Here is a 27,935-nt window from a genome sequence, read left to right on the forward strand (position 1 = left end):
GTATATACAACGAACCCTAACATAATCTGATTCACACTTAGGTAAAGTCGTCCCGCAAGCTCTAGACCAGAGCCTAGGTGCATAATCTCTGAGTCTGTAGTGGATATCTCTCCTACAACTTCAACTGCCGTTTGTCACTGACTAGCCGACCCTCTTCGAATTCCCCAGCTTACCCCTAGTGGTCTAGGTCGGCAACTAGCGCCGCCTAACAAGGCGGAGGTCAACTATCAAACCACGCCTACCCCCGCTATATAAGACCTCACCCCGCCGTGACCTGCCTTCTTCTACCTACAGCCACCAGCAAGCAACACATCCTCTGCTCCTGCCTGGTGGTTCTCGCTCTCGCCGGCGACTATGGCGCCCCACAAGCTGCGTGTCCTCCTCTGAGCACCCTCCCCAACCAGCTCTCTCTACTGTACTCCACGCCTGTAACCACGCTGCCACTCCCCAGCACCAAGCATTGTACATCCAATACAGTATGTATACACAGAGCACATTGTGAGTTTCCTTTCTCCAACCCATCCTGAGTGTGAACTAATATCTCAAAACCCCACAAGTTAACCTAGTTAGAAAATGAAGTATAGTGGGATTACACTACTCTTTTGGGTGCATTTTCCCATGAATGCTAAATTTAAAATCCTAGTTGCATGTTTATATCTCAAAATGTCAAAACACACAAGCTGTATTTTTTCAGTGATCACCATCCATGAGGCAAATTAGTAGGCGTTGACGGCTTAACTTTGCACACAACTAGCTGAGAATTTCGGCTCGTTCGAGAGCTTTAACGAAGAAAGAAGCTTGACCTAAAAGACATTACTAGCCAAGCAATATCACTAGCCAAAAGACAGTACTAGCCACTAGCCAGGAAACAGTACTAGCGACTAGCTAGGGGACAGTACTCGCCACTAGCCAGGGGACAGTACTAGCCACTAGCCAAGAGATAATTATAAGCAAGTCGCCAAGGCCCGAATTCAGAACGGTAGTTTGAGCCCGGGATTTGAGCTCGGCTCAGGCGTGCGAATCAGGATTCCTGGGGCAGAGATTTCCTGCAGTGGATTACCCATATTCAGAACATCGACTTGAATCCCGGATCGGGTAATCTGTTGCATTTTCTTCAATTCCACGCAAGGATTCGAACACTGAAATTCCAGCCAATCACGTTTCATCTACACCATTACGAAAGCCAGTCACCATCGAGAGTAATGTTTACAAGATTATGGCGGCAACTATGACTCGACGAATTTTTACGGAGGTGGAGAACTCTCTCCTTGTACATCATAAGTTACTTTTATTACTATAACTACAATCAAATTATGATCAAATTATAATGATTTATGGTACTGTGTTAGAACGTGGCTGTGTTTTTATATGCTAAAGAAATTCATAGAGGAAGAACAATTACATTCAAATTGTAGATATAATCCGGGACAGGTGTCAATATTCATAACCAAAACAAGATGAATCAATGCAGGGCGTAGTAACCTGGCTAGGTTCAGTTAGGTTAGGTTTCTTTCTGTTCCTTTAACCCCACAATCCCCTGATTAGTAATGTTAAGAAAAGACTTTCCTTTGTTAATACATTAAAATCAAAATGCACTCAGCATTGATTCAATTATATTGAAAATAGATCAAACTAGTTTTCCTAAAGAAAAACACTCAAAATAAAGAAGCGTCAGCGTTCTTTACATTTACCTGCTTGATCTTCATGGACCCTAAACACGAAAGTGTTGTAGCGCATTACCATAACTCGTTCAGTAACCAGAATCTTTCTTATTCGGAAACTATTCTTTGCGAAGAATCTCAAAGCAATCATCAGCTGATGAATGGAAGGTAGAGGTGAACCATAGCCAACAGGTCTGTCAAGTAGATGCTCCATATCACGGAAAGTATCTCCCTTGCTGAACCTATATCGTTGTTTAAATTGCGTGTCATCATAAAAATTGATAGGACTCTGCCTCTCTACCAGTCTTCTCTCTACAAAATTTCCAATTTGATAATATCGCCGAAAACCGCGCTCTGTCAAAATTCATGTTGACTTGCTTGAAAGATCAACTGCTAAATCTGCCTCCAGGCTGGATTAACGCGAGGTTCGACAATTCCGATCTTTGTGTTAGCTCAAGCCAGCGTTCTGAATGCCAACAATCTTCAATCATCGCTCGATCCTTGGTTTAAACCTTCATGCGGTTTCAAATCACTGTTCTGAATTCGGGTCCAAAAGAGACAGGAGATATCACTAGTCACAACAACCATCGGGGTGGTTGTGGAACACTGACCTGCTCCCGGACTAAAGTAACCAGCTGAGGCTCCAACTCCAGGCCAGAGTGGAGCACGTTGACCTCACTCGGGGTCATCTTGGTCATGTCTAGGCTGATCAGCTTCAGCTTCTCACGGCCACGAGTCTGGAAGAGGAGGTTATTAGAGTATGTTTGGACGTCAAGTTACATACGCTGTGCAAAATTCCTTATCATGCATTAGGGTGTCTTGCATCCGTAATTACTAATCCTCCTGCACATGAGCGTGCACACACACACACACACAACAACTACTACTCCGACTACTATTACTACTACTACGACTACTACTTAATAAAAAAAATAAAATGGCCTCCAGCCTCCCCCAATAGCCATACCTTCGCCACCATTTTATTACCTTAATATTAAATATCCTAATGCATAAGTAGCTATCCTATCTGTGTTAAATTAGTTGAGCCGCAGATCTATGCGGCATTCAGTGACTGTAGCCTCATAGTCAATATCTGCAGCAGTTGTCTGAGTAGGGGCAGAAGCTCTCGTTCCCCTGAGGCAGAGCAAAGCCGACCGAAGGAGAGAGAAGGACAGTCGACATCTCATCCAGGCTGTAACATAACTTCTGGGCTGCTGCTTCTGTTCGGAGATCAACTCCGCGAGTCTGGCGTAGAAACATCTTGCACTTGGGCCCATCCCACCAGAGGTTGTGAACACTAGAGGAGTGAAGCTGCCTTGATCAACATTTTGAATTCTCTCCCCATATGCCCTTCTCTTGTCGTTCTCGTTCCTCCTATGTGCAGCATCGAGAGCTAGGTTACGGTGACAAGCGGCCATGGGATCAAAAATCCTGATGTCGAAGAAAGCTCGCTGTCCCCGCGTCCAGAATCCTCGAGCACTGACGTCCACACGGGCTTCGTTAGATGTGTTTGAAGTCCTGTGTTGGAAGATCTCGCCATCCAGTGGAAGGAGGGTCGGTTCTACCATGACGTCCCGGCAGATTTCCTTCAACATATTTGCTGTGAGATCCCTTACCTCGTCATGCCTCATGCATATGAAGCCCCCCTTCTTGCAGACCATGGCGTGATCGCCATCATAGGAAGAGCCACACACGCATTGGGAGGGCAAACCATCTACTGGCCAACCCTACCTTAGAGCAATGGCATCTGTAAATTCTTGTTTGTTAAGGCTGAAACCATTTGCCCTTATCGGTAACGTAGTTAGCCAGTTCGAGGCGCCCACCTCCTGCGCTATAGCTACTTTTTTTGTCAAATTTTCTGGAACCTGCAGCAATAGTTGCTGCAACATGTCATTTTGGCAGTGCTGCCGATCTGTTGTAATGGACCTACGGATCTTATTTACTTCGCTGGTGTCCACTTCCCCTGTTGCATTCTGGGCTATTATGTGGTCAGTGAGGGCTGCCGTGAGCTTAAGTGAATTTTGATGTTCAGTGTCAGCAATCTCCTCTGGATTAGTTAGTCCCATCCCTCCCAGTCTTGGTGGAAGTGCAAGAAGTGTTCTTTCTGCTGGGGTTAAGTCAGGGTGTTTCACTAGTTTGGGAATGAACTTGACACTGATAGCTTCTTCCAGAGGGTGGAGGAGGGGTCCGATCTCAGGGATGGTACGCATCAGGTAGTTCCAGCGATGCTTGACTCCATGGGTGAATGCTGCAAAGGCCGCATGTGGCTCTGTGTTAGCAATCTCAGATAGAGCTTGGATTTCGCTAACCCACTCATTCACATTTCCCGCTACGTACTCGGTCTTGAAGTCCGTAGTGCCAATTACTGCGCCTAGATGTATTTGGCCGTCCTTAGTTATTTTGACCTCACTTCCGCCAAAAACCTCCAAAGCCCGTTCATAATGTTCTGGCTTCACGATGAGGAAGGACTTGCTAGCGTTTGGGTGGTACCCTATTTGTGGACCTCGCGATGTTACCAGGTCCCACCACTTTTTGATGCACTCCACTTTTCCTGCTCCTGTAAGGTCATCAGCATATGCCACTTGTTTGACCCCAGTTGTTTCAAATTTTATTTCTTGTTGGAGCACTGATAGGCCAATTGCATACATTGCCATTGCAACGGGGTCCCGCTACTACTTTTCTGTTACTCGGAATCGAGTATACGATCATCCAGCTATGATACAATGATAGGAGTTATTAAGGATATCACTATCGTTAGTGAGCTCTGAGGTGACTAAGGAGGCTGATTCGGGATCCACGGGCTGTCCACAGATTTTGTGGGAGGGGCGGCGGCAGTGACTTTCCGGTGCTGGCGCTTATTTGCCTCGGTATGCAGTCAGGCTAATACGAAAATATTGACACCTTCTCGTGTGGTGCTCCTCCAAGCGTTACGGTGTGAAGTGATCATGTCCCAGGTGAGGGGGTCGATTTGGCACGTCTTCAGGTTTGTCTTAAGACTCCTTATGGTGTATCTTTTCCGTTGTCTGTCAGCGTTATGTTTACCATTTGTTAGGTGACTATAAAGTAACAGCTTTGGCAGTCTACTGTCGTTCATGCAGGTAACGTGGCCAGTCCAAAGTAGTTGTTCATCAATAATGGTAGCTTAGATGCTCCTACAGTTGGTGTCAGCAAGAATACTAGCATTTGTTCTCTTGTCTTCCCAGCAAACTCGGAGGATGGAACGTAGACTACATTGGTGAAAGTTTTCAAGTGCCTTGAGGTGCCTCCTATATGTGACCCATGTCTCGCTGCCATATAGCAGGGTGGGGAGGACCACTGCTCGATATACGTGCAACTTTGTAGATAGTTTCAGCTTCATCCAGCTGAAGACACGTGTTCGGAGTCTGCCAAAGGCTTGAGATGCACATCTGATCCGATGTTGAATCTCTTCATTGATGTCTGTAGTGGTGGACAGGTGGGAGCCGATACTGAAAGTGGGTAACATTAGAGAGGGTAGTACCGTTAAGCTGGATGGATGGTGGAGGTGTGGCTGAACGAGGGGGCAGGCTGAAAGAGAATCTGAGTCTTACATACATTCAACTCAAGGCTGAAGTGTCCATACGCATATGCGTAGATGTTCAGGATCTACTGTAGGTCGTGTTCAGAGTGAGTGATGAGCGTGAGGTCTTTTACATATTGAAGTTCAGTGATGGAAGTTCCTGATACCTTTGTTCCTGCTTGGAGTCATCTTATGTTGAATAGTCCCATCATCTGGTAATGGGTGTCCACCCGCCGGCTAAATTGGCACTGGCTCAACTTTTTGTTTTACCCCCGTCTGGGTGAAAAAGAACTGAGACTGGGTGCCATTGTACAGGACACTGCCATTCATGCCATCGTGGTGTTGCCTCACAATAACAATTAATTTTGGTGGGCAGCAAAAACGACTGAGGGTCCGCCAAAAGGCTTCCCTGTTAATCCCTGTTGACAGAGTCGAAGTTCTTAGTAAGGTCAATGAAGGCCATGCACAAGTCACAGTGCTGTTCCCTGCACTTTTCCTGTATCTGGCGGGCAGCAAAGATCATGTCAGTGGTGCCAAGTAATGGTCTAAAGACACATTGAGATTTTGGAGGAAATTTTCCACCTCAGGAAGAAGTCTGTTTAGGAATACTCGGCTGATAATCTTGCCAGTTACAGACAGCAGTGAGATCCTGCGGTAGTTGCCACAGTCTGACCGGTCTCTCTTATTCTTATAAATATTGATGATCGTGGCATTTTAAAGAGCTTGAGGGATTTCTCCTCCCATATATTCTCCAGGAGTGAGTGGAGGTGGCTGATAAGCAGACGTCCCCGTGTTTTATACACCTTAGCTGGGATTCCACCAGGCCCTGTGGCTTTGTTATTTTTCATCTGCTTGATGGCAGTAGCTACCTCGTCCAGGGATGTAAGACAGCTGAGATGGGTCAGCTCTGGATGCTGAGGGACCTGCTGGGTAGTCAGGACATCCACATCGGTGTTTCGGTTGAGCAGCAAATGGGAGTGCTCCTTCCAGTGCTGAAGGATGCCTTCTTTGTCTTTAATTAGGGATTTACCATTGGGTGAGTGGAGGGGGGCTACACCATGAGTAGTTGGGCCTTATATTGTTTTAGAGGAACTGATCTGCAAATGTTTGCATTTCACATGCTTTATTTTTCAACCATTCGCTCTTTAGATTGCGAAGTTTGCACTGGGCCGTCGCTTTCTGCTTGTGGAAGGTATCACCTTTCATTTGAGATTTAGGGTTATTCTGTCAGTCAGTTAAGGCAGCACGTTTATCACCGACGAGCACGTTGTTTTCCAGGTCGTTTCCATCAAACCAATCCTGGTGATTTCTTTTGATCAAGCCGAGGGTCTCGTTGCAGGTTTTTTGCAATGACAGCCTTGATGCGTCCCCATTCGGCACAGGGAGTTTGGTTATTTGTTGTTGGGTTGTTTATCAGCCCAATTTTTAACTGCTCAGAAAGCATGTGCTACCTCTGGATCCTCCAGACACTTAGTGTTAAGCCTCTTCTGGAGGTTTGTTGCCTTTGCCGTTTTGGGGCGACGTGAAGGGAGAGTTTGGCTCTGCTGAACCGATGATCTAAGTCACAGTGGTCTGAGCCACGCATGGCTCGGGTGATGAGGACATCTCAGCGATCTCTTTCTTTGACAATGATGTAGTCAATGAGATGCCAATGTTTTGATTGTGGGTGTTGCCAAGAACCCTTGAACTTGTCAGCCTGCCTAAACAAAGTGTTGGTGATAGTGAGGTTGTGTGCAGCATACTTGATGGGGAGGAGTTGGCCATTGGGATTACAATTGCCAACTCCGTTTCTCCCAATGATTCCCTGCCTTATGTCAGCATCTCTGCCAACTGTGGCATTGAAGTCACCTAGGAGCACAACCTTATCTTCTCTGGGGATAGTGGTTAGCACTCTGTTTAGGTCAGCATAAAAGGTCTCCTTGATGTCATCCTCTGCAACCAGTGTTGGGGCGTATGCACCGATGAAGAAGGCATGACATGAGTAATTCAGTGGGACTCGGAGCGTCATTACGCGGTTGTCGATCCACAGGCATTTCAGTTAGCCTATGTAGGATGGATTGGCGAATGGCAAAGCCAATTCCGTAAATGTGGTTTCTCTCCGCTGCATGCTTACCCTTCCAGAAGAAGGTATAGCCAGACCCCCGTTCTGTGAGTCGACCCTCGTCTGGGAACCAGAACTCACTAATGGCTGCTATGTCGATGTTATACCTAGACAGCTCTTTTACCACAAGGGCGGTTCTTCTTTTGGGACACTCATTTGTGCCAGTATCCAGAAGGGTCCTGACATTCCGTCTAGCGTCCATAAGAGGGTGTTTAGTTTGTTTTTGCTTTGATCTGTGATTATGATTGTGTTTTCGACCGCATAAGGATGATCTTACTGGGTGCGGTTTCCCAGTCAGGGTAGTTCTTTAGGCAGGCTATGTTTAGGACACCTTTTCTAGCACCCTCCCCATGTGGGATGAGCAGAGTGGCTCCTCGAAAGGGCTGCTTAGTCGCACAGACAGGACCGGATTGCACTGCTGGCCAGATCCCAGTGCATAAACGACCATTTTCTCTGTGCCGCCCATGTGCAGAGTTGTGACTAGAGACTCCTGGCAGTCATCTCTGCCTCTCCCCGTCGCCATTCGTCTGTCGCCATAGGACTTATGGGGGTATAAGTATTTTGATGTTGGTGAGAAGTATGGTGAGCTGGATGCTGGCTGCGCGTGAGTTGATTTATGTGGTGAGATGGTAGCGCAGGCTGCAACCACACATCTTGGTTCTCCATTTTCCTGATCCAGTGGTGCAAGCAGTTGCAACGACTGGGGAAAGGGAGAGTTGCAAAGGACTGCCTATAGCCCAGTTTGTTGGGCTTTGCCTTAATAGCCTGTCCATCACGCATTGCCTTCATTTGCCGGTGTCGTCGTTGGGTTCCTATGTTGGTCACCTCTTCCGCCTACACCACCGTTGGGGTCTTGTTGGAGCTCTGTAATCATGTCTGCCTGTTGCGGGGCTCCACCGCCGATCTTTCGCTTGTGGTTTGCTACAGTAGTCTTGTACCTCCCAAGGTTAATCCACAAGGCAGCGGGGCAGTGGTTGGTAGTCGCCAATACGTGTCCACATGCCAGTGGGCCTTTGCACCGTCTCTCTGGGGCCCACTGCTGCTCCGAGATCCCCTGCTGGTCTAGCCTGGGCCCACGAGGCACCCAGTTACCGTGTGTTGCCACGAGGAGGCACAGCAGAAGTATTGATGGTGAACAGGCTGTTTACTGGCAGGGGAAGGCTTATGCAAGTTGCTTCCCTGTTCGCCACGGGGTCTAGCCAGCGGCGGTAGCTGAAAGCGAGAGGAAGCAAGCAGTGCTTGCACCTTAACACTAACATAATGCTGCCTCATTAGACGCATTACACCACACTGTGAACACACACACACACACACATTGTATTATAACAACAGAAAAATTAATTTGGCTTAATTGTAAATCTGACCTTGTTTTTAACACTGATTTTATCCGTCAAATTTACTCTCAAACTGAAAATAACTTAACCTGACTGACTTTAACTTTGGATCCGAATTTGACCTGAATTTTAACATTGATTGAATCTGACTCCACGTTTGACTCTGACTCCAACTTGCAGTATATTGTGATTTCTAAATTAACTTTAGCTCTAACATTGACTTATACTACACCAGTGACTTTAAGTTGAACAGTTGGTCTACCTAAAACCCTGCCTCTGACTTTAACAGCGCTGCCTCAAACCCTCACCAATTTAACACCAGCACTGGTGGTCGCGGTAACATTCTAGTGTTATCTCTCCAGCTAAAAGGAGTGCTACTCACCTCCCTGACTCTGAAGCTGATCTTGGCTTCCAGATTCGCTGAGACTTCGGACCTGGTGAGGGCTCGACTGTTGTTCGCCAACTGTACGGTCAGAGGTCCCACGATGACGCTTGCCTCGAACTGTACACACAGGGAGACGATACATGAGTCACACGACCCCAGAAATGAGGTGGGGATCAAAATGGAGGTGTTGGGGGGGATGGTTGAGGCATGAAGGGTGGAGGGGTGGTTGTGGAAAGATGGAAGGAAGAAGAAAGATAAAGGAGAGGCTGTCAGGAGGGGCTGCATAGGTACACGTGTGTTTGTGAGAGTGGAAAGGGGGGCTGAGTTTCAGCTGAGATGCACTGAGATACACATGTTGAAGCAGTGGGGAATAATGGTCAGAAAACAGAGGGTGTGAGGGACTAATATTGTTGACCTCATCCATCATCCGTTTGATACCAGTGAGATACAAGAACCAACAAGAGGATGAGGACTTACCTTTGGGTTTTTGCCAGATAGGTCTACCGAGACGTCTCCGTTTCTTGACAGCTTGGTGAAACCTGTGACGCGGGCGTTACTGGCCTGTACTTCCTCCTGGGTAGGCAACATTGGCCCTGACCTGTGGGACACAACACTCGTTATGCTGCTACTCATGTCTTTGTAGTTACAGTGAAGCACTGCTGTAGCAGTATTATCTAGTTACGAATACCTTATACCTTACCTTTTGCGCTTCTGCAGTTAACTGTACACACGCAAACACACGCTGGGATAGGGACGGAGAACCTAGAAATTTATAAATCTAATCCTGTATAAATGATAAACTAAAACTGGTGTGGGGATTAGTGGATGACATCATTATGACCTGGCCTCATGCTTTTAAGGTCACCCTGTATATTTAAGCCTCTCTCTGTCCATGTAATCCAGTTGCCTCTGAAGATGTCTTGAATAAAGACGAAAGCTAAGGTGCTCCGTTGTTTCCCTTTTCCCGTGTGATTTTATCAAGATATATATATACAGGTATATATATATATATATATATATATATATATATATATATATATATATATACACTTCATTTTTAGTCCATATAACACGCGGACTTTGAACATATAATCAACGACCTCACCAGCAAGGAATCGAACCCTCGACCTACTGGGTGGGACTAGGGAACGCTTACCGGCTAGGCCACAAGGACACTAAAAGCAGTTCTAGACTCTGTTATATTTCACACAAAGCCTGTTCATCGAGCTGATGGCGCCGTGAACCTCATTGGGAAACTGCCCGTGCCTCTTATGTGGTGTCAGTAGCATTTTACCGAATCCAGCTGGTATGAAACGCGAGGTACATATATATACTTCATTTTTAGTCCATATAACACGCGGACTTTGAACATATAATCAACGACCTCACCAGCAAGGAATCGAACCCTCGACCTACTGGGTGTGACTAGGGAACGCTTACCGGCTAGGCCACAAGGACACTAAAAGCAGTTCTAGACTCTGTTATATTTCACACAAAGCCTGTTCATCGAGCTGATGGCGCCGTGAACCTCAATGGGAAACTGCCCGTGCCTCTTATGTGGTGTCAGTAGCATTTTACCGAATCCAGCCGGTAAGCGTTCCCTAGTCACACCCAGTAGGTCGAGGGTTCGATTCCTTGCTGGTGAGGTCGTTGATTATATATATATATATATATATATATATATATATATATATATATATATATATATATATATATATATATATATATATATATATATATATATATATATATATATTCATAAATCCACAATAAAGACGAAAGCTAAGGTATTTGTTTCCATTTTCCGTGTGATTTTATCAAGATATATATATATATATATATATATATATATATATATATATATATATATATATATATATATATATATATATATATATATATATATATTGTTTAGAAGTAGAGCAACACACGCCAACAAACAGGCCGTGACTACTTACTCTTCTCTTCCTTCTACTTCTATCGTTTCCGAGCGACTCTTTGGGTTATCATTCTTATTCTTCCTGTTCTTTTTGTTTCTGTTCCTTTTATCTTTCTTGCTGTTGTTCTTATCCTTATTCTTGTTCTTCCTGTTCCCGTTCTTCCCTCTTTTACCCTCTTTATTATTTCTCTTGGGTTGGTTCTTCCTGCGACCTTCCGCCGCGGTGACCTCAGCATCACTCTGTCAGAAAAAAAGAACAATCTTTAAAGAAATTTGTATGATAAACATCTAGTTTTCACGTTTTAGGTACAACTGGTTTAGTTATTGAATATAGACTTATCTAATAACTTTCAATAAATTTCGACTAAGATGCTAAATGAGAAATTAATATTATTACAACTTAGATTGTCTGAGAAGGACTGGCTAACATTTTTTATAAGAGAGAAGTTTCACGTTTGAAACTGTCACTTACTCTCCTGAGACAAGAAACATCGTGTCAATATCTCTTAATTACTGTCCACAATCAAGAGGCACTATGTGTGTGTGGGTTGGGGGGGGGGGGCATTCTCCTGCATTTACTGGAGAGGGACAATGCTGACCGTCAACTGCGGACTGAATTTTTAGACTTTGTTTTTCGATAACAGTGCCAGTAAGGGAAATCAAGAGCGTCTGGCGTTTGTATACACCGTACAGTGACATGACTAGAAGATTGGCTGCTTAGATTTGCCCCGTCCTAGATAGCCCCCAGCCTAACCTAACTACTGAAACTAAACCCTTTTCCTAATGGGCCCAAGTCGTTATAGGTCCCAGTTTTAACGGACTTCTGTCCTATCTAGTGGAACTCAATCCTAATAAGCTCCAACCTTGATGTTTAGGTTAGATTGGTATTATTGGGACTGAGGTCCGCTTCACCTACTGTACAACACCTTATAAAAGTTATACAACAGAAGAACGTTTGTCTGTCCTCCGTCAGTAATAGCTTCCTTTACCTCTTCCCGAGTCTCCTGGTCCTCCTCCAGAGCCTTGGCTTCTCTCGTAATCTCCTCCTCATCTGTCTTGTTCTTCTTGTTCTTCTTTCTCTTGTTCTTGTTGTGTTTCCTCTGCTGCTTCTTGCCCTTCTTATTTTTTTTCCTGTTCCTCTTGTTGTTATCGTTCGATTCATCAGCTACTTCTCCTTCTTCTTCTCCTTCTTCTGTTTTTTGTGCGTTATTGTTCTTGTTTTTCCTCTTGTTCTTCTGTTTTCTCTTTCGTTTCTCAGTTTTCTCTACCTCCCCACTGTTGATTTTTCTCTTATTGTTGTGTTCTACAACTTCGTCATCGTCTTCAGATCCTTGCATAGTTTTTTTATTCGCATTCCTGTTTCTGTTGTTGTTGTTCTTCCTCCTCCTCTTATCTCCTTTGTCATTAGGTTGAGGAATGGGAACTTCAGGTTCAGGTTCAGCTTCAGCTTCAACGTCGACCTCCTCCAGAGTTATCAGGGCCCTAGTGGATGAAGGCGGAGAGGGAGATAAGATATTAATGCACGGTATTTGCCTCTCGTGTGATAAATATGATGATGATGATTATGATGATTAATGACGATGGCGGTAATGGTAATAGTACTGCAGTGGTAACAATGCTAATAACAGTAATTATAATAATAATAATAATGATATCTGACTCCTGTATAAAATGGTTACTTTTCTCAGTGTAAATGTCAAATAACATCAGATGTGTAGAAGTGTCTAATATGGAGGACTCACGCTTCGTCCAGGGTGACGGGCAGGGAGTCCACCTTCTTCTTCAGGGACTCCGACACTACGTGAACGAGCTTGTCGGTGACGCCGTTGTATTTCTCCACAGCCTTTTGCTCCTCCTTGGTCAGGGGTTTCTCTGTGAAGTGAAGGAGATGGCAATAAGTTTCATTTCCAGACATGTAGGTTTATTCGTTGAAATTTAATGTAATACGCTTTTTTATTCCATTGGTTTTACATCTATATTAATACATTTAAAGTGTGTGGGTTTAATTTAATAGGAAATCTAACCAACAACGTATTGAGTACATAATTACAGTAATGACCCCGTATTGCAGTACAAAAGTAACACTTGGTCCGCAACACAGATGACCAGAATCTAATGTCCACAGTTATAACTTCTCCACCACCCTGCTACGTTACTCCTTGCCCTCCTTCTTCCACCTTCCTTCCCTCCTTCTTTCACCCTCCTGTCCTACTTCTCTTGCATACCGACTCTCTCACGTTTCACCCTTCTCTTTTCTTCTATGTACCTCCCCACCATTGTTCTCTCCCTTCATCTTCTATGTATCTTAATCTTTACGGTCATCTTTACTTTCCTCTCAAACACCGCATCCTTCTTTGTTTCCTCTCTTACTCTCCTCTTTCTCCAACGCATCTATTCTTCTCCCGTTCTTTCCTTAACTCTCCTTTACACCACCTTTCTTCTCTTCTTATTCCACCTCTTCTCCCCCCATTTCCTCCTTTCCTCCTTCCCCTTCCTCTTACTTACTCTCCTCGGGTTCCTTCGTGTCTGGTTCTTCAGAGGTCTCCTGATCACCTTCGTCAGCGACTGCCGCTTCGATTGGTGAATTAGTAGTAGTGGTGGAGGTGTTGCTGCTGGGGGGGTCTTCGGCCTCACTAACTTCCGCAGTCCCGCTGGCCTGGTCGTTCCTCGTGGTTTCATTGCCTGTCTCAGCTGCATCACCCTCGCTGTCACCATCGGCATCACCTTCAGCGCCTGCACTAGTACCGCCCTGGCTACTAGAATCAGTACCAGCTGGTGTCTCTGCCTCGGATTGCTAAAAAAACAAAAAAAGAGAGAAAAGTAAATGCTTGCAAGAATAATTACTCACCGGAAGACAACGTCATACATGGACCTTTTCGTCAACGTATTAAAAGAACTCAAGGTTACAAAATTCAGCGTCTGGTTATTTCTTGAATAAAAGACTTCGACTTGGGTGAATGGAAATGGCTGCAATTTGTTATTTAAAGTAAATAGAGAATTATCGCGGCTGTAGAGGACTTGTAGGAGGTGGTGGTGACGGTGTATTTCTCAAGGAGGTGGTGATGATGATGGTGTGTTTCTCAAGGAGGTGGTGGTGACGGTGTGTTTCTCAAGGAGGGGGTGGTGACGGTGTGTTTCTCAAGGAGGTAGTGGTGACGGTGTGTTTCTCAATGAGGTGGTAATGATGGTGTGTTTCTCAAGGAGGTGGTGATGATGATGGTGTGTTTCTCAAGGAGGTGGTGATGATGATGGTGTGTTTTTCAAGGAGGTGGTGGTGACGGTGTGTTTCTCAAGGGGGTGATGATGATGGTGTGACAGTATACTCACTGGCTTTATGGAGGCTATCACAGCTTCCACGGCATCGAGGACTCCCTGAGAGGCCTCTTCTGAGGGCTTCACAGACGGGTCTCTGGAATCGGTTTCAGATGCAGCCACCGCCATGGACGCCAGCTCGGCCAGGACCTCTGTATCACGCAGGTGTACATAGAGGTAAGACAATCTGGTCATCCTCTTGGACTAGAGTACTTAAACCTTCTGTTCCATGTTATTCATAATTATCAACTGAATCTCGATATACTATACGTTTCCCTACTCAATATACAGGTAGTAGTCATTCGTGTTTTTGTATTGTGTTTGAGGATTATGTTATCAAAGATGGTTAGGTATTATGCAAGCTTGAGAATAACCAGAATATTAAGATGAGGTAATAGAGTTCGTGTCCATATGTTGTAGTTTGTGGTCAGGGGGAGACTATTACAAGGTAAACGGGACAGTCTGCTGAAGTGATAAACTGGTCCTTGTTGAAGTCATATATTTACAACCTTTGAAGAAGAGGGTTTACCAATACATTGACGAGCGTTTACCTTCAGTCAACAGAAATTAAATCATACGTAAAGTGGTCGTTTTCATGTTTTCTTTTTGGTGAGCACTTCAAGACACGGTCTTCGGGGTGGCATTTTGTGTGTGTGTGTGTGTGTGTGTGAGGTCGTCAGCTAGCGTACTGTATAGTTCATTACGTACTACGTCACTTATACTAAAATTGTGTTTTTGTGAGTAAAGTAAAGACATGCAGCGTCACAACTCACAAAGCTTATTTCTGCTCTGGTTATCAAGTAGAATAAGTTTGGAGAGCAGATGGTCTACACCAACAGAAACCCGAAGAAAAAGAACTTCTAAAGTGTTATTAGTGTTCGTTTTCGCCAGAAACTCGGAAAGTGATAGTCCTAGAAAGCAGAGGAAGCCAAGCGGTGCGGGGTAAAGAGAGAAATGGTGAGGAGGACATTGGAGGAAGGTGATGAGGATGGAGAGAGTGTGCGAGGATGGAGGGAAAAGGTGACTTTGAAGGGAGGAGATGGGGATGGAGAGAGAGTGTGAGGAGGGAAAGGATGTGGAGGTATGGAATGAATGAAGGGTTAGGGAGTGGGTAACGAGGGAAGGAACGGGCGAGGGGGGCATGCACATGCAGGCAGCCACGGAGGGAGGGAGGGAGGGAGGAAGAGGGTCGTACCAAGGCGCTCCTGATGTGCCCGATGACTCTGCACCTGTCGGAAGGGGCTTGACACCAGGTGTATCACTGTGGATTTGCTGGAGCTACGCCCTGAAAATCAAAACTTTTAGTAGTGCTAACCGTAGGTGTTGAGCCATGCCAGTGTGTTGTACCTGTTGCTGTGTTCCTGTGTTACAGAGACCTGCTGTTGCTGTGTATGTCTATATTCCGTAAAAAGTTACAAAAGGAGATTGTTGTGTTAGTCTATGTTGAGTTGTTGGTATTGGTATGTCGGTACGAGTGCTATTGTGAGTGTGTGTTGTGAGTGTAGGTGTGTTATTGTGAGTGTAGGTGTGTTATTGTGAGTGTAGGTGTGTTATTGTGAGTGTAGGTGTGTTATTGTGAGTGTAGGTGTGTTATTGTGAGTGTAGGTGTGTTATTGTGAGTGTATGTGTGTTATTGTGAGTGTAGGTGTGTTATTGTGAGTGTATGTGTGTTATTGTGAGTGTATGTGTGTTATTGTGAGTGTAGGTGTGTTATTGTGAGTGTAGGTGTGTTATTGTGAGTGTATGTGTGTTATTGTGAGTGTAGGTGTGTTATTGTGAGTGTATGTGTGTTATTGTGAGTGTATGTGTGTTATTGTGAGTGTAGGTGTGTTATTGTGAGTGTAGGTGTGTTATTGTAAGTGTAGGTGTGTTGTTGTGAGTGTAGGTGTGTTGTTGTGAGTGTATGTGTGTTATTGTGAGTGTAGGTGTGTTATTGTGAGTGTAGGTATGTTATTGTGAGTGTAGGTGTGTTATTGTGAGTGTATGTGTGTTATTGTGAGTGTATGTGTGTTATTGTGAGTGTAGGTGTGTTATTGTGAGTGTAGGTGTGTTATGTGTGAGTGTAGTGTGTGTTGTGTGAGTGTGGTGTGTGTGTGATGCTATGTGTGTGTGTGAGTGTGGGTGTGTTATTGTGAGTGTAGGTATGTTATTGTGAGTGTGTGTGTGTTATTGTGAGTGTATGTGTGTTATTGTGAGTGTATGTGTGTTATTGTGAGTGTAGGTGTGTTATTGTGAGGTGTGGGTGTGTTGTGTGGTGTGTTGTGTGGGTGTGTGTGTGAGTGTAGGTGTGTTACTGTGGTGTGTAGGTGTGTTATTGTGAGTGTAGGTGTGTTATTGTGAGCGTAGGTGTGTTATTGTAAGTGTAGGTGTGTTATTGTGAGTTTAAGTGTGTTACTGTGAGTGTAGGTGTGTTACTGTGAGTGTAGGTGTGTTATTGTGAGTGTAGGTGTGTTATTGTGAGCGTAGGTGTGTTATTGTAAGTGTAGGTGTGTTATTGTGAGTGTAGGTGTGTTATTGTGAGTAGGTGTGTTATTGTGAGTGTTAGTGTGTTATTGTGAGTTTAAGTGTGTTACTGTGAGTGTAGGTGTGTTACTGTGAGTGTAGGTATGTTATTGTGAGTGTAGGTGTGTTATTGTGAGTGTAGGTGTGTTATTGTGAGTGTAGGTGTGTTATTGTGAGTGTGCGACTGAGCAGTCCTTTCGAAGAGCCACTCCGCTCACCCCACATGGGGAGTGGGCTAGAAAAGATGCCTTAAACATAGCCTGCCTCAAGAACCGCATCCAGTTAGGTCATCCTTATGCGGTCAAAAACTTAATCATATTCACAAATCAAAATAAAAACAAACCATACAACTTCTTATGGTCTCTGCATGGAATGTCAGTACCCTTCTGGACAATGGCACAAATGATCGTCCCGAAAAAAGAACTGCCCTTGTGGTAAAAGAGCTGGCTAGGTATAATATCGAAATAACAGCCATTAGTGAGTCCCGGTTCCCAGACGAGGGTCGACTCACAGAACGGGGTCTGGCTATACCTTCTTCTGGAAGGGTAAGCCTGCAGCGGAGAGAAACCATATTTACGGAGTTGGCTTTGCCATTCGCCAATTCATCCTACACAGGCTAACTGAAATGCCTGTTAGGATCAACGAGCGCCTCAATACGCTCAGAGTCCCACTGAATCACTCATGTCATGCCTTCCTCATCAGTGCATACGCCCCAATACTGGAGGCAGAAGATGCCATCAAGGAATCCTTTTACGCCTACCTTGACATGAATGCTAACCTCTGTCCCCAGGGAAGATAAGGTTGTGCTCCTTGATGACTTCACTGCCAGAGTTGGTAGAGATGCTGGTATTAGGCAGGGAATCATAGGGAGAAATGGACTCGGCAATTGTAATCCCAATGGCCTACTCCTCCTCAGCAAGTATGCTGCACACAACCTCACTATCAACAATACCTTGTTTAGGCAGGCCGACAAGTTCAAAGGTACATGGCAACACCCAAAATCCAAACACTGGCATCTCCTTGACAACATCATTGTCAGAGAAAGTGATCGCCGAGATGTCCTCATCACCCGAGCCTTGCGTGGCTCAGACTACTGCGACACTGATCATCTGCTCATCAGAACCAAGCTCTCATTTCATTACGCCCCAAAACGTCTAAGGCAAAAAGTCTCCAGAAGAGGTTTTAACACTAAACGTCTGGAAGACCCAGCGGTAGCACATGCTTTCAGAGAGCAGCTCGAACATGGGCTGATAAACAACCCAACAACAAACAACCCAAATCCCAGTGCCGAATAGGATATTCTCGACACTGTCATGACAAAAACCTGCAGAGACCCTCGACCAGATCGAAAGAATACACCAGGACTGGTTTGATGAAAATGACCCGGTAATCAACGTATTCGTCGATGATAAACGTGCTGCATTAACTAACTGGCAGAACAACCCTCAGTCTCGGACCAAAGTGGACACCTTCCACACGTAGAAAGTGTCAACCGAGCACGAACTTCGCAATCTAAAGAACGAATGGTATAAAAATAAAGCATGTGAAATGCAAAAACTTGCAGATCAACACAATGCACGAATTTTTCAATAACACTAAAACATTTTATGGGCCAATTACTCATGGCGCAGACCCCCCCCCCGCCTCTCGTCCGATGGTAACTCTCTAATTAAAGACAAAGGAGGCATCCCTCAACTAGAAAGAGCACTAACATTCGCTCCCTGGATGAGGTAGCTACTGCCATCAAACAGATGAAGAAAAACAAAGCCTCAGGGCCTGATGGAATCCCAGCCGAGGTGTATAAAGCAGGAGGACCTCTGCTGACCAGCCGTCTCCACTCTCTCCTGGAGAGTATATGGGAAAAGGAGGAAATCCCCAAGTTTTTAAAGACGAGGCGTCTTTAAGAATACATCGTCAATATTTATAAGAACAAGGGAAACCGTTCAGACTGTGGCAACTACTGCAGGATCTCGCCGCTGTCCGTAGCTGGCAAGATTACCGCCCGAGTCCTCCTAAACAGACTTCTTCCTGAGGCGGAAAACTTCCTCCCAGAATCCCAATTTGAATTTAGACCATCACGTGGCACCACTGAGATGATCTTTGCTGCCCACCAGATACAGGAAACGTGCAGAGAATAGCGTTGTGACTTGTACATGGCCTACATCGACCTAACCAAGACCTTCGACTCAGTCAACAGGGAAGCCCTCTGGCAGACCATTTTGGCTGCTCACCAAAATCCGTTGCCTGAACACCTACGCAGATGCGTATGCACACTTCAGCCTTGGGGTGAATGTACGTAAGACTCAGATTCTCTTTCAGCCTGCCCCAGGTTCAGCCACACCTCCACCATCCATCCAACTTAACGGTACTACCCTCTCTAATGTTACCCACTTTCAGTATTTCGGCTCCCACATGTCCACCACCGCGGACATCGATGAAGAGATTCAACTTTAGATCAGATGTGCATCTCAAGCCGTTGGTAGACTCCATATCCGCGTCTTCAGCTGTAGGGAACTGAAATTACGTACAAAGTTACACGTGTATCGAGCAGTGGCCCACCCAAACCTGCTGTATGGCAGTGAGACATGGGTCACATATAGGAGGCACCTCAAGGCACTTGAAAACTTTCACCAATGTAGTTCACATTCCATCCTCTGAGTTCGCTCTGGAGAGAAAAGAACAAATGCCCGTATTCTCGCTGACACCAATTGTAGGAGCATCGAGGCTACTACCATTATCCATGAACAACTACTCTGGACTGGCCATGTTACTCGCATGGACGACAGTAGACTGCCAAAGCAGCTATTTACAGTCACCTAACAAATAGTAAACGAAACTCTGGCGGGCAACTGAAAAGGTATAAGGATAGTTTTAAGACAAACCTGAAAAGTTCCAAATCGACCCCCTCACCTGGGAGACGATTACTCCACACCGTAATGCATGGAGGAGCACCACACGTGAAGGTGTCGATACTTTCGAGTTAACCAGACTGCATACCGAGGCAGACAAGCGCCGACGCCGGAAAAACGCTGCCGCCGCCCCTTCCGCACTAGATGTAGCCCCCACACGTGCAACATCTGTGGACGACCCTGCCGGTCCTGTATCGGCGTCTCTAGTCGCCTCAGAGCCTCAGAGCTCACCAACGAAGGTGGCGTTCTTAATAACTCATGATCTTTATACTCGATTACGAGTGACAGCAAATTAGTAGTAGTAGGTGTGTTGTTGTGAGTGTAGGTGTGTTGTTGTGAGTGTAGGTGTGTTGTTGTGAATGTAGGTGTGTTGTTGTGAGTGTAGGTGTGTTATTGTGAGTGTAGGTGTGTTATTGTGAGTGTAGGTTTTGTTATTGTGAGTGTAGGTGTGTTATTGTGAGTGTAGGTGTGTTGTTGTGAGTGTAGGTGTGTTATTGTGAGTGTAGGTGTGTTATTGTGAGTGTAGGTGTGTTATTGTGAGTGTAGGTGTGTTATTGTGAGTGTAGGTGTGTTGTTAGTGTGTGTGTTATGTGTGTGAGTGTAGGTGTGTTATTGTGTGTAGTGTGTTATTGTGAGTGTAGGTGTGTTATTGTGAGTGTAGGTGTGTTATTGTGACAGTACAGTATGTGTTTTATTGTGAGTGTTGGTTTATTGTGGTTGCAGGTTCCCTGTGATTTGATTCAAGTTTTGTGTCAAAGTTGATCCAGTGATTTTCAATAGTTGGCTAGAAGATAACAGAGCCACTATTACCCATGCTTCCTTTTGACTAATGTAGAACTAAGAGAAGGTAAATCGACTATTGTCAGATGCACAGTAGTTTTAAACAAAGAGCTTAACGTATACAGCTGAAAGGGGTATAAGTAATGCAATTGTAAAGAAGTTTTTAAATAAGTCTGGACAAATTTCATTGGAGTAAGAAATGAGGTGAAAGTAGTAGGTAGAAAGCAGCTACCAAACAGGGAGGTACTACCGCCTGGGAAGATATTGGAAGCATAATGTGTTGTCTAATGGTAGACCCTGCTGCCATATGGCATCACAAAAATTCTGACCAAGTCCCAGGTTGCTGATCTGACTTTCTGCCTCATTTACACACAATTGCAGGGTCTCAATTGTTTCTCTTACTTTGACAACACAACATACATAATGTATATCGTTTCTCACTCTTGATTAATTTTTTCGTTTTTGTATTTATTTATTGTTATTATTATTATTAATATTAATATTATTTTTTTATTATTATTTTATGTTTATTTGTATTAATTTTATTAATTGTTGTAATTATAATAATAATAATAATAATAATAGATATTATTACTATTATTTATTATTATATTTTTGCCCCCCAGGTCCTGATGTGGGCTAATCCCTGTAAAAAAAAAATAATAAAATTTAGTCACTCTCCGGGGCATCAATCTGCCTGGTGGACAGTTTCAAACATCACAACACCACAAGATAAGTCCCACTACCCAATATATATATATATATATATATATATATATATATATATATATATATATATATATATATATATATATATATATATATATATATATATATATATTATATATATATATAAATATATATATATATTAATAATCAACACACAACTCACCCCACCAGGACTCAAACCCACAATCTGTGTGTGACCGGGGAACGTTACCTCTACACCACTAGGACACTAAAAGCAATCCTAGACTTTGTTATATTTCACACAAGGCCTGTTCATCGAGCTTATGGCGCCGTGAACCTCCAAGGGAATTGCTCTGTGCCACTTAAGGATCAGAGAGTAGCGTTTTACCAAATCCGCTCCGAGTCCTGGCGGGGAGGTTTTGATTATATGTAGAAGTCCGCGTGCTTTATGGGCTAATGAAATATATATGGAACCGCGTGTTTCGAAGCCGGATTTGGTAAAACGCTACTCTTCTGATATATATATATATATATATATATATATATATATATATATATATATATATATATATATATATATATATATATATATATATATATATATATATTATTGACTGTCAGTGGTCACCCCCCCCCAATCAGCAGTGATACCAGGCCAGACTGTGTATACGGTGTTGCCAGGAGAGTGAACACGAACCACCAACAGCATCGCCTTTAACTGGCATTAGTGGCTGAGATTAGTCTCCAAAATCTCACAGTTGAAAATTTTTGGAAGAGTTTGATGTATAACCCGTTTTAGATTATAGGTGGTGTGTTAGTAGCAGTATTAGCTCATGGTCAGTACAGGTCAGCTTTGTAGTGTTATTTATTTTAGTGTGCTCTTTAATCATCTTGGATTTATGTTATTAGGCTACCGACAGTATATTTTTGCTTTGTTTAGCGTGTTAACAGTTAAGGCAATATATATTGTGTGTCAGTGGTCTGAGTGTGACACTATATTTCTGTCTCTTCCCTCATCTCACTACCCAGCCCGGCCAGACAACTCCCCTAGACCCGTTTGTTTATGTGAAAGAAAGTGATGAGAACAATGGAGATTATCCCGTGTTGTATTTTCTCTCTAAGTATTTGCATACTCAAATCACTGCCGCGTCTGGTGGTTAACACACTTGTGAATCATCAGATCTTACCTGAGTTATCACTCGTTCAATGGAAGTTAAACAAACTGAGCCTGTCAATATGATACGTATGTGGTTAACGACTAGAATTGAAAATGAACTTATTTACTTTTGTGAATCTTTTTCTCATAAACTTCTAAAATAAAATTTAAAATCATGAGCATAAATCACGAACCTCCGCTTTAATACTAATCGTATATGTTGGTAGTCTGTAAATGGGTCGATGACAGTGTTCGATTATCCACTTTTAGCACAATAGAAATAATCGCCTTTAAACTTGGTATAGGGATAATCCCCAGTAAGATCTACCTCATACAACACATGAGTTTAAGAACATAAGAACATAAGAAAGTGGGATACTGCAGGAGGCCGACTGGCCCATACAGGGCAGGTCCCTTTCACACCCACCCCAGCACTTCCATGTGCCTATCCAACTTCGTCTTGAAGCTCCCTAGCGGCCCCGATCCTACTATAGCACTCGGTAGCCTATTCCACATATCCACAACTCTATTACCAAACCAGTGCTTGCCTATATCCTTTCTGAATCGGAATTTATCTAATTTAAAGCCATTTGTTCTAGTTATTTCGTTATTACTGAGCTTCAGAACATCTTCCATTTTACCCTTGTTAATCCCACTTACCCACTTGAACACCTCTATCATATCTCCCCTAACTCTACGCCTCTCTAATGAATGCAAGCCTAAGCTTTTCAGTCTTTCTTCATATGGAAGGTTTCTAATATTATGGATCATTTTTGTCATTCTTCTTTGTACTCTCCAAAGAATCTATGTCCATTCTATAATAAGGACACCAGAATTGAACCGCATAATCCATGTGTGGCCTCACTAATGCTAGGTAAAGTTTCAAGATAACGTCAGCAGTTCTGTTAGATATGAACCCAAGAATCCTGTTTGCCTTGTTGCGAACGCTAATACATTGTTTTCTAGGTTTCAAGTCGTTGCTAACAAATACACCTAGATCTTTTTCACAATCTGAGTTTTCTAGTTCCGTGTTACCTAGTTTATACTTAACGTTTGTATTCGTCTTCCCTATCTGTAGTACCTTGCATTTATCAGTATTAAAATTCATTTGCAAGTCTACTGACCACTCATGTAAGGTATCTAGATCTCTTCGAAGGTGTTCAAAGTCACTGTCTGAATTTATCACTCTCCCCATTTTGGTATCATCTGCAAATTTACTAATCCTACTAGTTATACCTAAATCAAGATCATTAATGAATATAACAAACAGCAGAGGGCCTAATACAGATCCCTGGGGAACTCCGGTTTTGACCGCACCCCAGTCTGACTTAAATCCATTTATGCTGACTTTGTTTCCTACCAGTTAACAATGACCTAATCCATTTTAATAATGATCCACCTATTCCATGTGCTTCTACATTCCTTATCAATCTCTCATGAGGGACTCTATCGAATGCTTTACTGAAAGCTAAATAAATTATATCATATGACTTATCATTATCTACCGCTTCATATACTTCTGAGAAAAAGCTAAGCAAATTTGTGAGACAAGAACGTCCCTGGGTGAACCCGTGCTGAGAAGAATGAATTAAGTTGAATGTTTCAAGGTGGCTTCTGATTTTCGTAGCAATAATTGACTCTAGCAACTTGCTATGATTGACGTGAGACTAATGGGACGGTAATTTGATGCAATTGATTTATCACCTTTTTTGAAAATCGGAACTACATTTGCAAGTTTCCAAGCTTCTGGCACTAGGCCCGATTCTAATGACTTATGAAATAAAACTGCTAATAGATTACTCAACTCATCTCTACATTCTTTTAATATTCTAGCATATACCTCGTCTGGACCAGGCAATTTATGAGGCTTCAGTTTGTTAATTACTTTAAGCACATCGTTACTAGTAATATTGATATTCATCAACATATTTTCTATACTGTCGTTATATACCTTATGAACTTCTGGAAACTGTGCTAGGTTTTTATTTGTGACGAAAGGTCAGGGTCGCAGGGTTATCAAATGCACCATCACTTTTGGAGTCAGCTGCGTGTGTCTGGATTTCTACAATCACGTTTTACTTTAAGTAGCAGAATACAGTAACTACGGCTAATAATCACACTAACCTAACAACACTTTAATTTGGTTGCTTGTTATGTTGAATAATGATTATTACGTTGATTTATTGATTGAGCTAGTTTAGTGAGGGTTTAATTTATTTATTTTGTTATTATTAGTAATATTAACATTATTTTATTTATTTATTTTTTTTGTGAGCGTAAGGATTGTTGTAAGTGGGGCAGTGAGGTGTAGGGGCGGTGATGGTGGTGGTCACTTACCTTGCTCGGCTTGCCCCGCTGCTGCCATCACGAGTCCCGCAAGCAGGACCCACCATAGTAACCTCATCCTGTAGAGAGGAAAATAAAGGATAAATTATAACAAACATAATACGCACACATAAACACAAATCTATATACTGTACACATAAGTCCTGAATCTATACACACCAAGCTGCTCACTCAACCTCCTGCCTACCATAGATTGGCCAAAGGAAACCCGGAAAGCATAGACGGTAAATGATAGGATTTTCAAGTACTTTGGATTTTTAAGTTCCTGTCGACATTGTTGTGAACTGCTATGAATCATATTGAGAGACAGCAGGAAACGAAGAAGTAAATTTCGCCGGACACCAATCAAATGTAAATAAACAACTGGCGAGACCCTATCTTCTCATAGCGGTGCACGTGAGAGGAATTTTTTTAAGAACAACGGCTCAAATTACCATGGGGACTTGTTCTCACTCTCCTTTACTGTATATATTGGTCTTGTTATAAACTACTACCCAGTCTGTACTCACCCCTGAAGATGTGAATTACACGAGAGCACTTGGGAATTTTGTGTTTTCTTTTTTCTATGTGATTATCAGTATGTATGTATGTATGTATGTATGTATGTATGTATGTATGCATGTATGTATGTATGTATGTATGTATGTATGTATGTATGTAAGGTATATATATATATATATATATATATATATATATATATATATATATATATATATATATATATATGTGTGTGTGTGTGTGTGTGTGTGTGTCACATCAAGGTTGATGTGAGACAAGATGTACTTTCTTAAGATTGGTTGTACAATCACCAGGATGATTTCTCTATTAAAGTTATCAATGCCTCTTATAAGAACCCACAGATAAAACCGCAGTGTTTTGGTTAAATTCGGCATATTTACCACCAAATAATTTATGGATTCTGGATACTTCTCTTCTGCTCTAAGAGTGTGATAATAGCCTTTGCATCTCTTGTGGAAGTGATGGTTGAAAGGATCATCTTTTGTCATTGAGCTGAATGAGTTGGGTTCCAGAGACTACAGATCGTCCTTCACCTGAGGAGGTCGAGGGAGTCTCCGAAATGTGATGTGAATACGTATGTAAATACGAATAAATAAAAACGGTGTAAAATAATTAAAAATAAAGACTAAATAGGGGTGGTAGGAGAAGACATTATCCACCTAGACTTTTAGGAAAATGATTCCAATTTTCCTTGAACACCCCCTATGTTCTCTTCTCTGAGGCGAAGGGTCTCCTAAACCAGCGCTTCTCAAACTATCTGATGTAGCGGACCGGCATGGTTTTTTTTCAATGTGCCACGGACCGGCGAGCGAAGCGAGCCAATCCCGGGGCCTATAGGTCCCCCCCCTCCCCAGGAAAATCTTTTGAGATATGTCCTATTTCAGGGGCATTTTGAGACTATCTGTACTAAACATGAAGACATGATGTCTTATTCATTCTAAGGCCAATCATCATTGACGTAACAAGTCTTCCCAGTGTGCCAGGGACCAGTACCATATTTGTGCCATACAATTAATTGTTTACGATCAGAGAAAATATTATTTGAACATTCGTAGTAATATTGTTTTATACAGGAAAAATATAATGAATATAAAAGTTGACACATTTTTAATTTATATTGATTTTGGAAACAACTTAACACAGTAATAACAATTAACACAATAACACAATTAACACAATAATATTCATGTCAAAACCTTAACCTTTACTAATGTGAAGAGTGAGCCTGCTTCTTCTTTGTCAGCTTATCCAATCGTGGTTCAATTGAGGACAGTGCCACGCGCAATGGAGAATGAACATCCATACAATTCCTGTATTTTGTCTTAATGACACTCATTGTTGAGAAGCCAGTCTCGCAGAGGTAGGTTGAAGGAAAGGGGAGAAGAGTTTTCAGAGCAATTTCACTAAGCTCAGGATATTCTGCTTTCACTTTTATCCAAAAAGATGCAAGTGATGTTGAAGTTTCGAAACTTATCTTCAATCCTTCGTCAGCAGCCAGCTCCAACAATTTATCCTCCATAGTGACACTTAAGAAAAAGTCATCTCTCAGTGGCATAAACGGATTTCGGATCCATCCAGTCCCTTTCCGTGGATCTTCTTCTGCTGGAAAGTAATGCTTAAAACGATCTGCCAAATTATTCAAGTGTTCTTTGATGACATTTTGCAGAGACACAACATTAAGGTCTTCGCCTGCTTCGACTATGACTGTTGCCAATTGGTGGAATGTTAAGGCCGGTCCACAATACTTTTTTGTTTTTCAAATTTACACAGGAATAGTGTGAACTGGCCTTTAAGATTATTAGTACTTACATTTTCAGATCAGTGGGTTGGGATGGGGTCCCAAATGACAAACACGCAGATACCCGTATGATGCTCTCTGTTCCACTTCTTGATGGTAACTAACCACTGACCTGTGACCTGACATCACAGACTGCTGATCCACACGTGTGGAATAGCAGGGTTGCCAGCTGTGTGACACCCTTCACGGCTGGCACGCATAGTAAAAAATCGGCCATTTCTTTTAATGGGATGCATACATTTATTTTATCCGAAATTAAATAACTACCATACTTAAAATAAAAAGATTTATGTTTTGGGTGGATATGGCGTAACTGGTGGCCGAGAAACGTGGCAATTCTGGCAACACAAGGTGATGCGCCCTATTGATATCCTCAGGTGTGGTTCCCACAGAGTCAAACGCCACATCATCATGAAGGTGTTGTTATACGTATTTCAGTTCGCTGTTTTGCTGTTCATTATATCGCATTCGTTAGTTGCATAGCAATGACTTTTAACATGAGTGAGTAATGAATAATATAGCCATAATAAATAAAAAAACTACAATGAAAATGTAAAAAAAAAAAGACCGAGTCAGATGTCCCGGCAGTGTCACGTGGTGTGGAACGTGACTATTGTTTCTTTCTTTTCTGAAAACTCTCCGCGTACCGGCAGACGATGGCTCACGGACCGGCACCGGTCCGCGGACCACACTTTGAGTAGCACTGTCCTAAACGTTACCAGCCAGAGGTGGCCGCACCCCTTAGATACTCGCGTATATATATATACATATATATATATATATATATATATATATATATATATATATATATATATATATATATATATATATATATATATATATATATATGCTGATAACCACAAGGAAAGAAGAAAACACGAAGTTCCCAAGCGCTTTCGTGTAATTCACATCTTCAGGGGTGAGTACAGACTAGTCTGTACTGGAAAGTTTCAAATGGAGGCTAG

The 27,935-nt window shown here is 42.9% G+C and overlaps 1 protein-coding gene across 1 annotated transcript in view; it reads right to left on the reverse strand.

Annotated features, from left to right (window-relative positions):
* The window catches only part of LOC121862381 (myb-like protein X), a 29,049-nt gene extending 1,980 nt beyond the window's left edge, over positions 1-27,069 (reverse strand). Inside the window, exons 1-11 of the mRNA XM_042360646.1 lie at positions 26,982-27,069; positions 24,645-24,712; positions 15,466-15,555; positions 14,286-14,422; positions 13,464-13,752; positions 12,701-12,830; positions 11,948-12,440; positions 10,978-11,198; positions 9,497-9,617; positions 9,017-9,136; positions 2,273-2,398 (exon numbers count right to left, since the gene is read on the reverse strand). Of these exons, the coding sequence (XP_042216580.1) occupies positions 2,273-2,398; positions 9,017-9,136; positions 9,497-9,617; positions 10,978-11,198; positions 11,948-12,440; positions 12,701-12,830; positions 13,464-13,752; positions 14,286-14,422; positions 15,466-15,555; positions 24,645-24,712; positions 26,982-26,983 (1,797 nt within the window). The 5' untranslated portion in view covers positions 26,984-27,069. The remainder of the gene's footprint in view (positions 1-2,272; positions 2,399-9,016; positions 9,137-9,496; positions 9,618-10,977; positions 11,199-11,947; positions 12,441-12,700; positions 12,831-13,463; positions 13,753-14,285; positions 14,423-15,465; positions 15,556-24,644; positions 24,713-26,981) is intronic.
* Positions 27,070-27,935: the final 866 nt, after the last annotated feature.

Source organism: Homarus americanus, unplaced genomic scaffold (assembly GCF_018991925.1).
Source record: "Homarus americanus isolate GMGI-L3 unplaced genomic scaffold, GMGI_Hamer_2.0 scaffold31037, whole genome shotgun sequence".
Taxonomy (NCBI): domain Eukaryota; kingdom Metazoa; phylum Arthropoda; class Malacostraca; order Decapoda; family Nephropidae; genus Homarus; species Homarus americanus.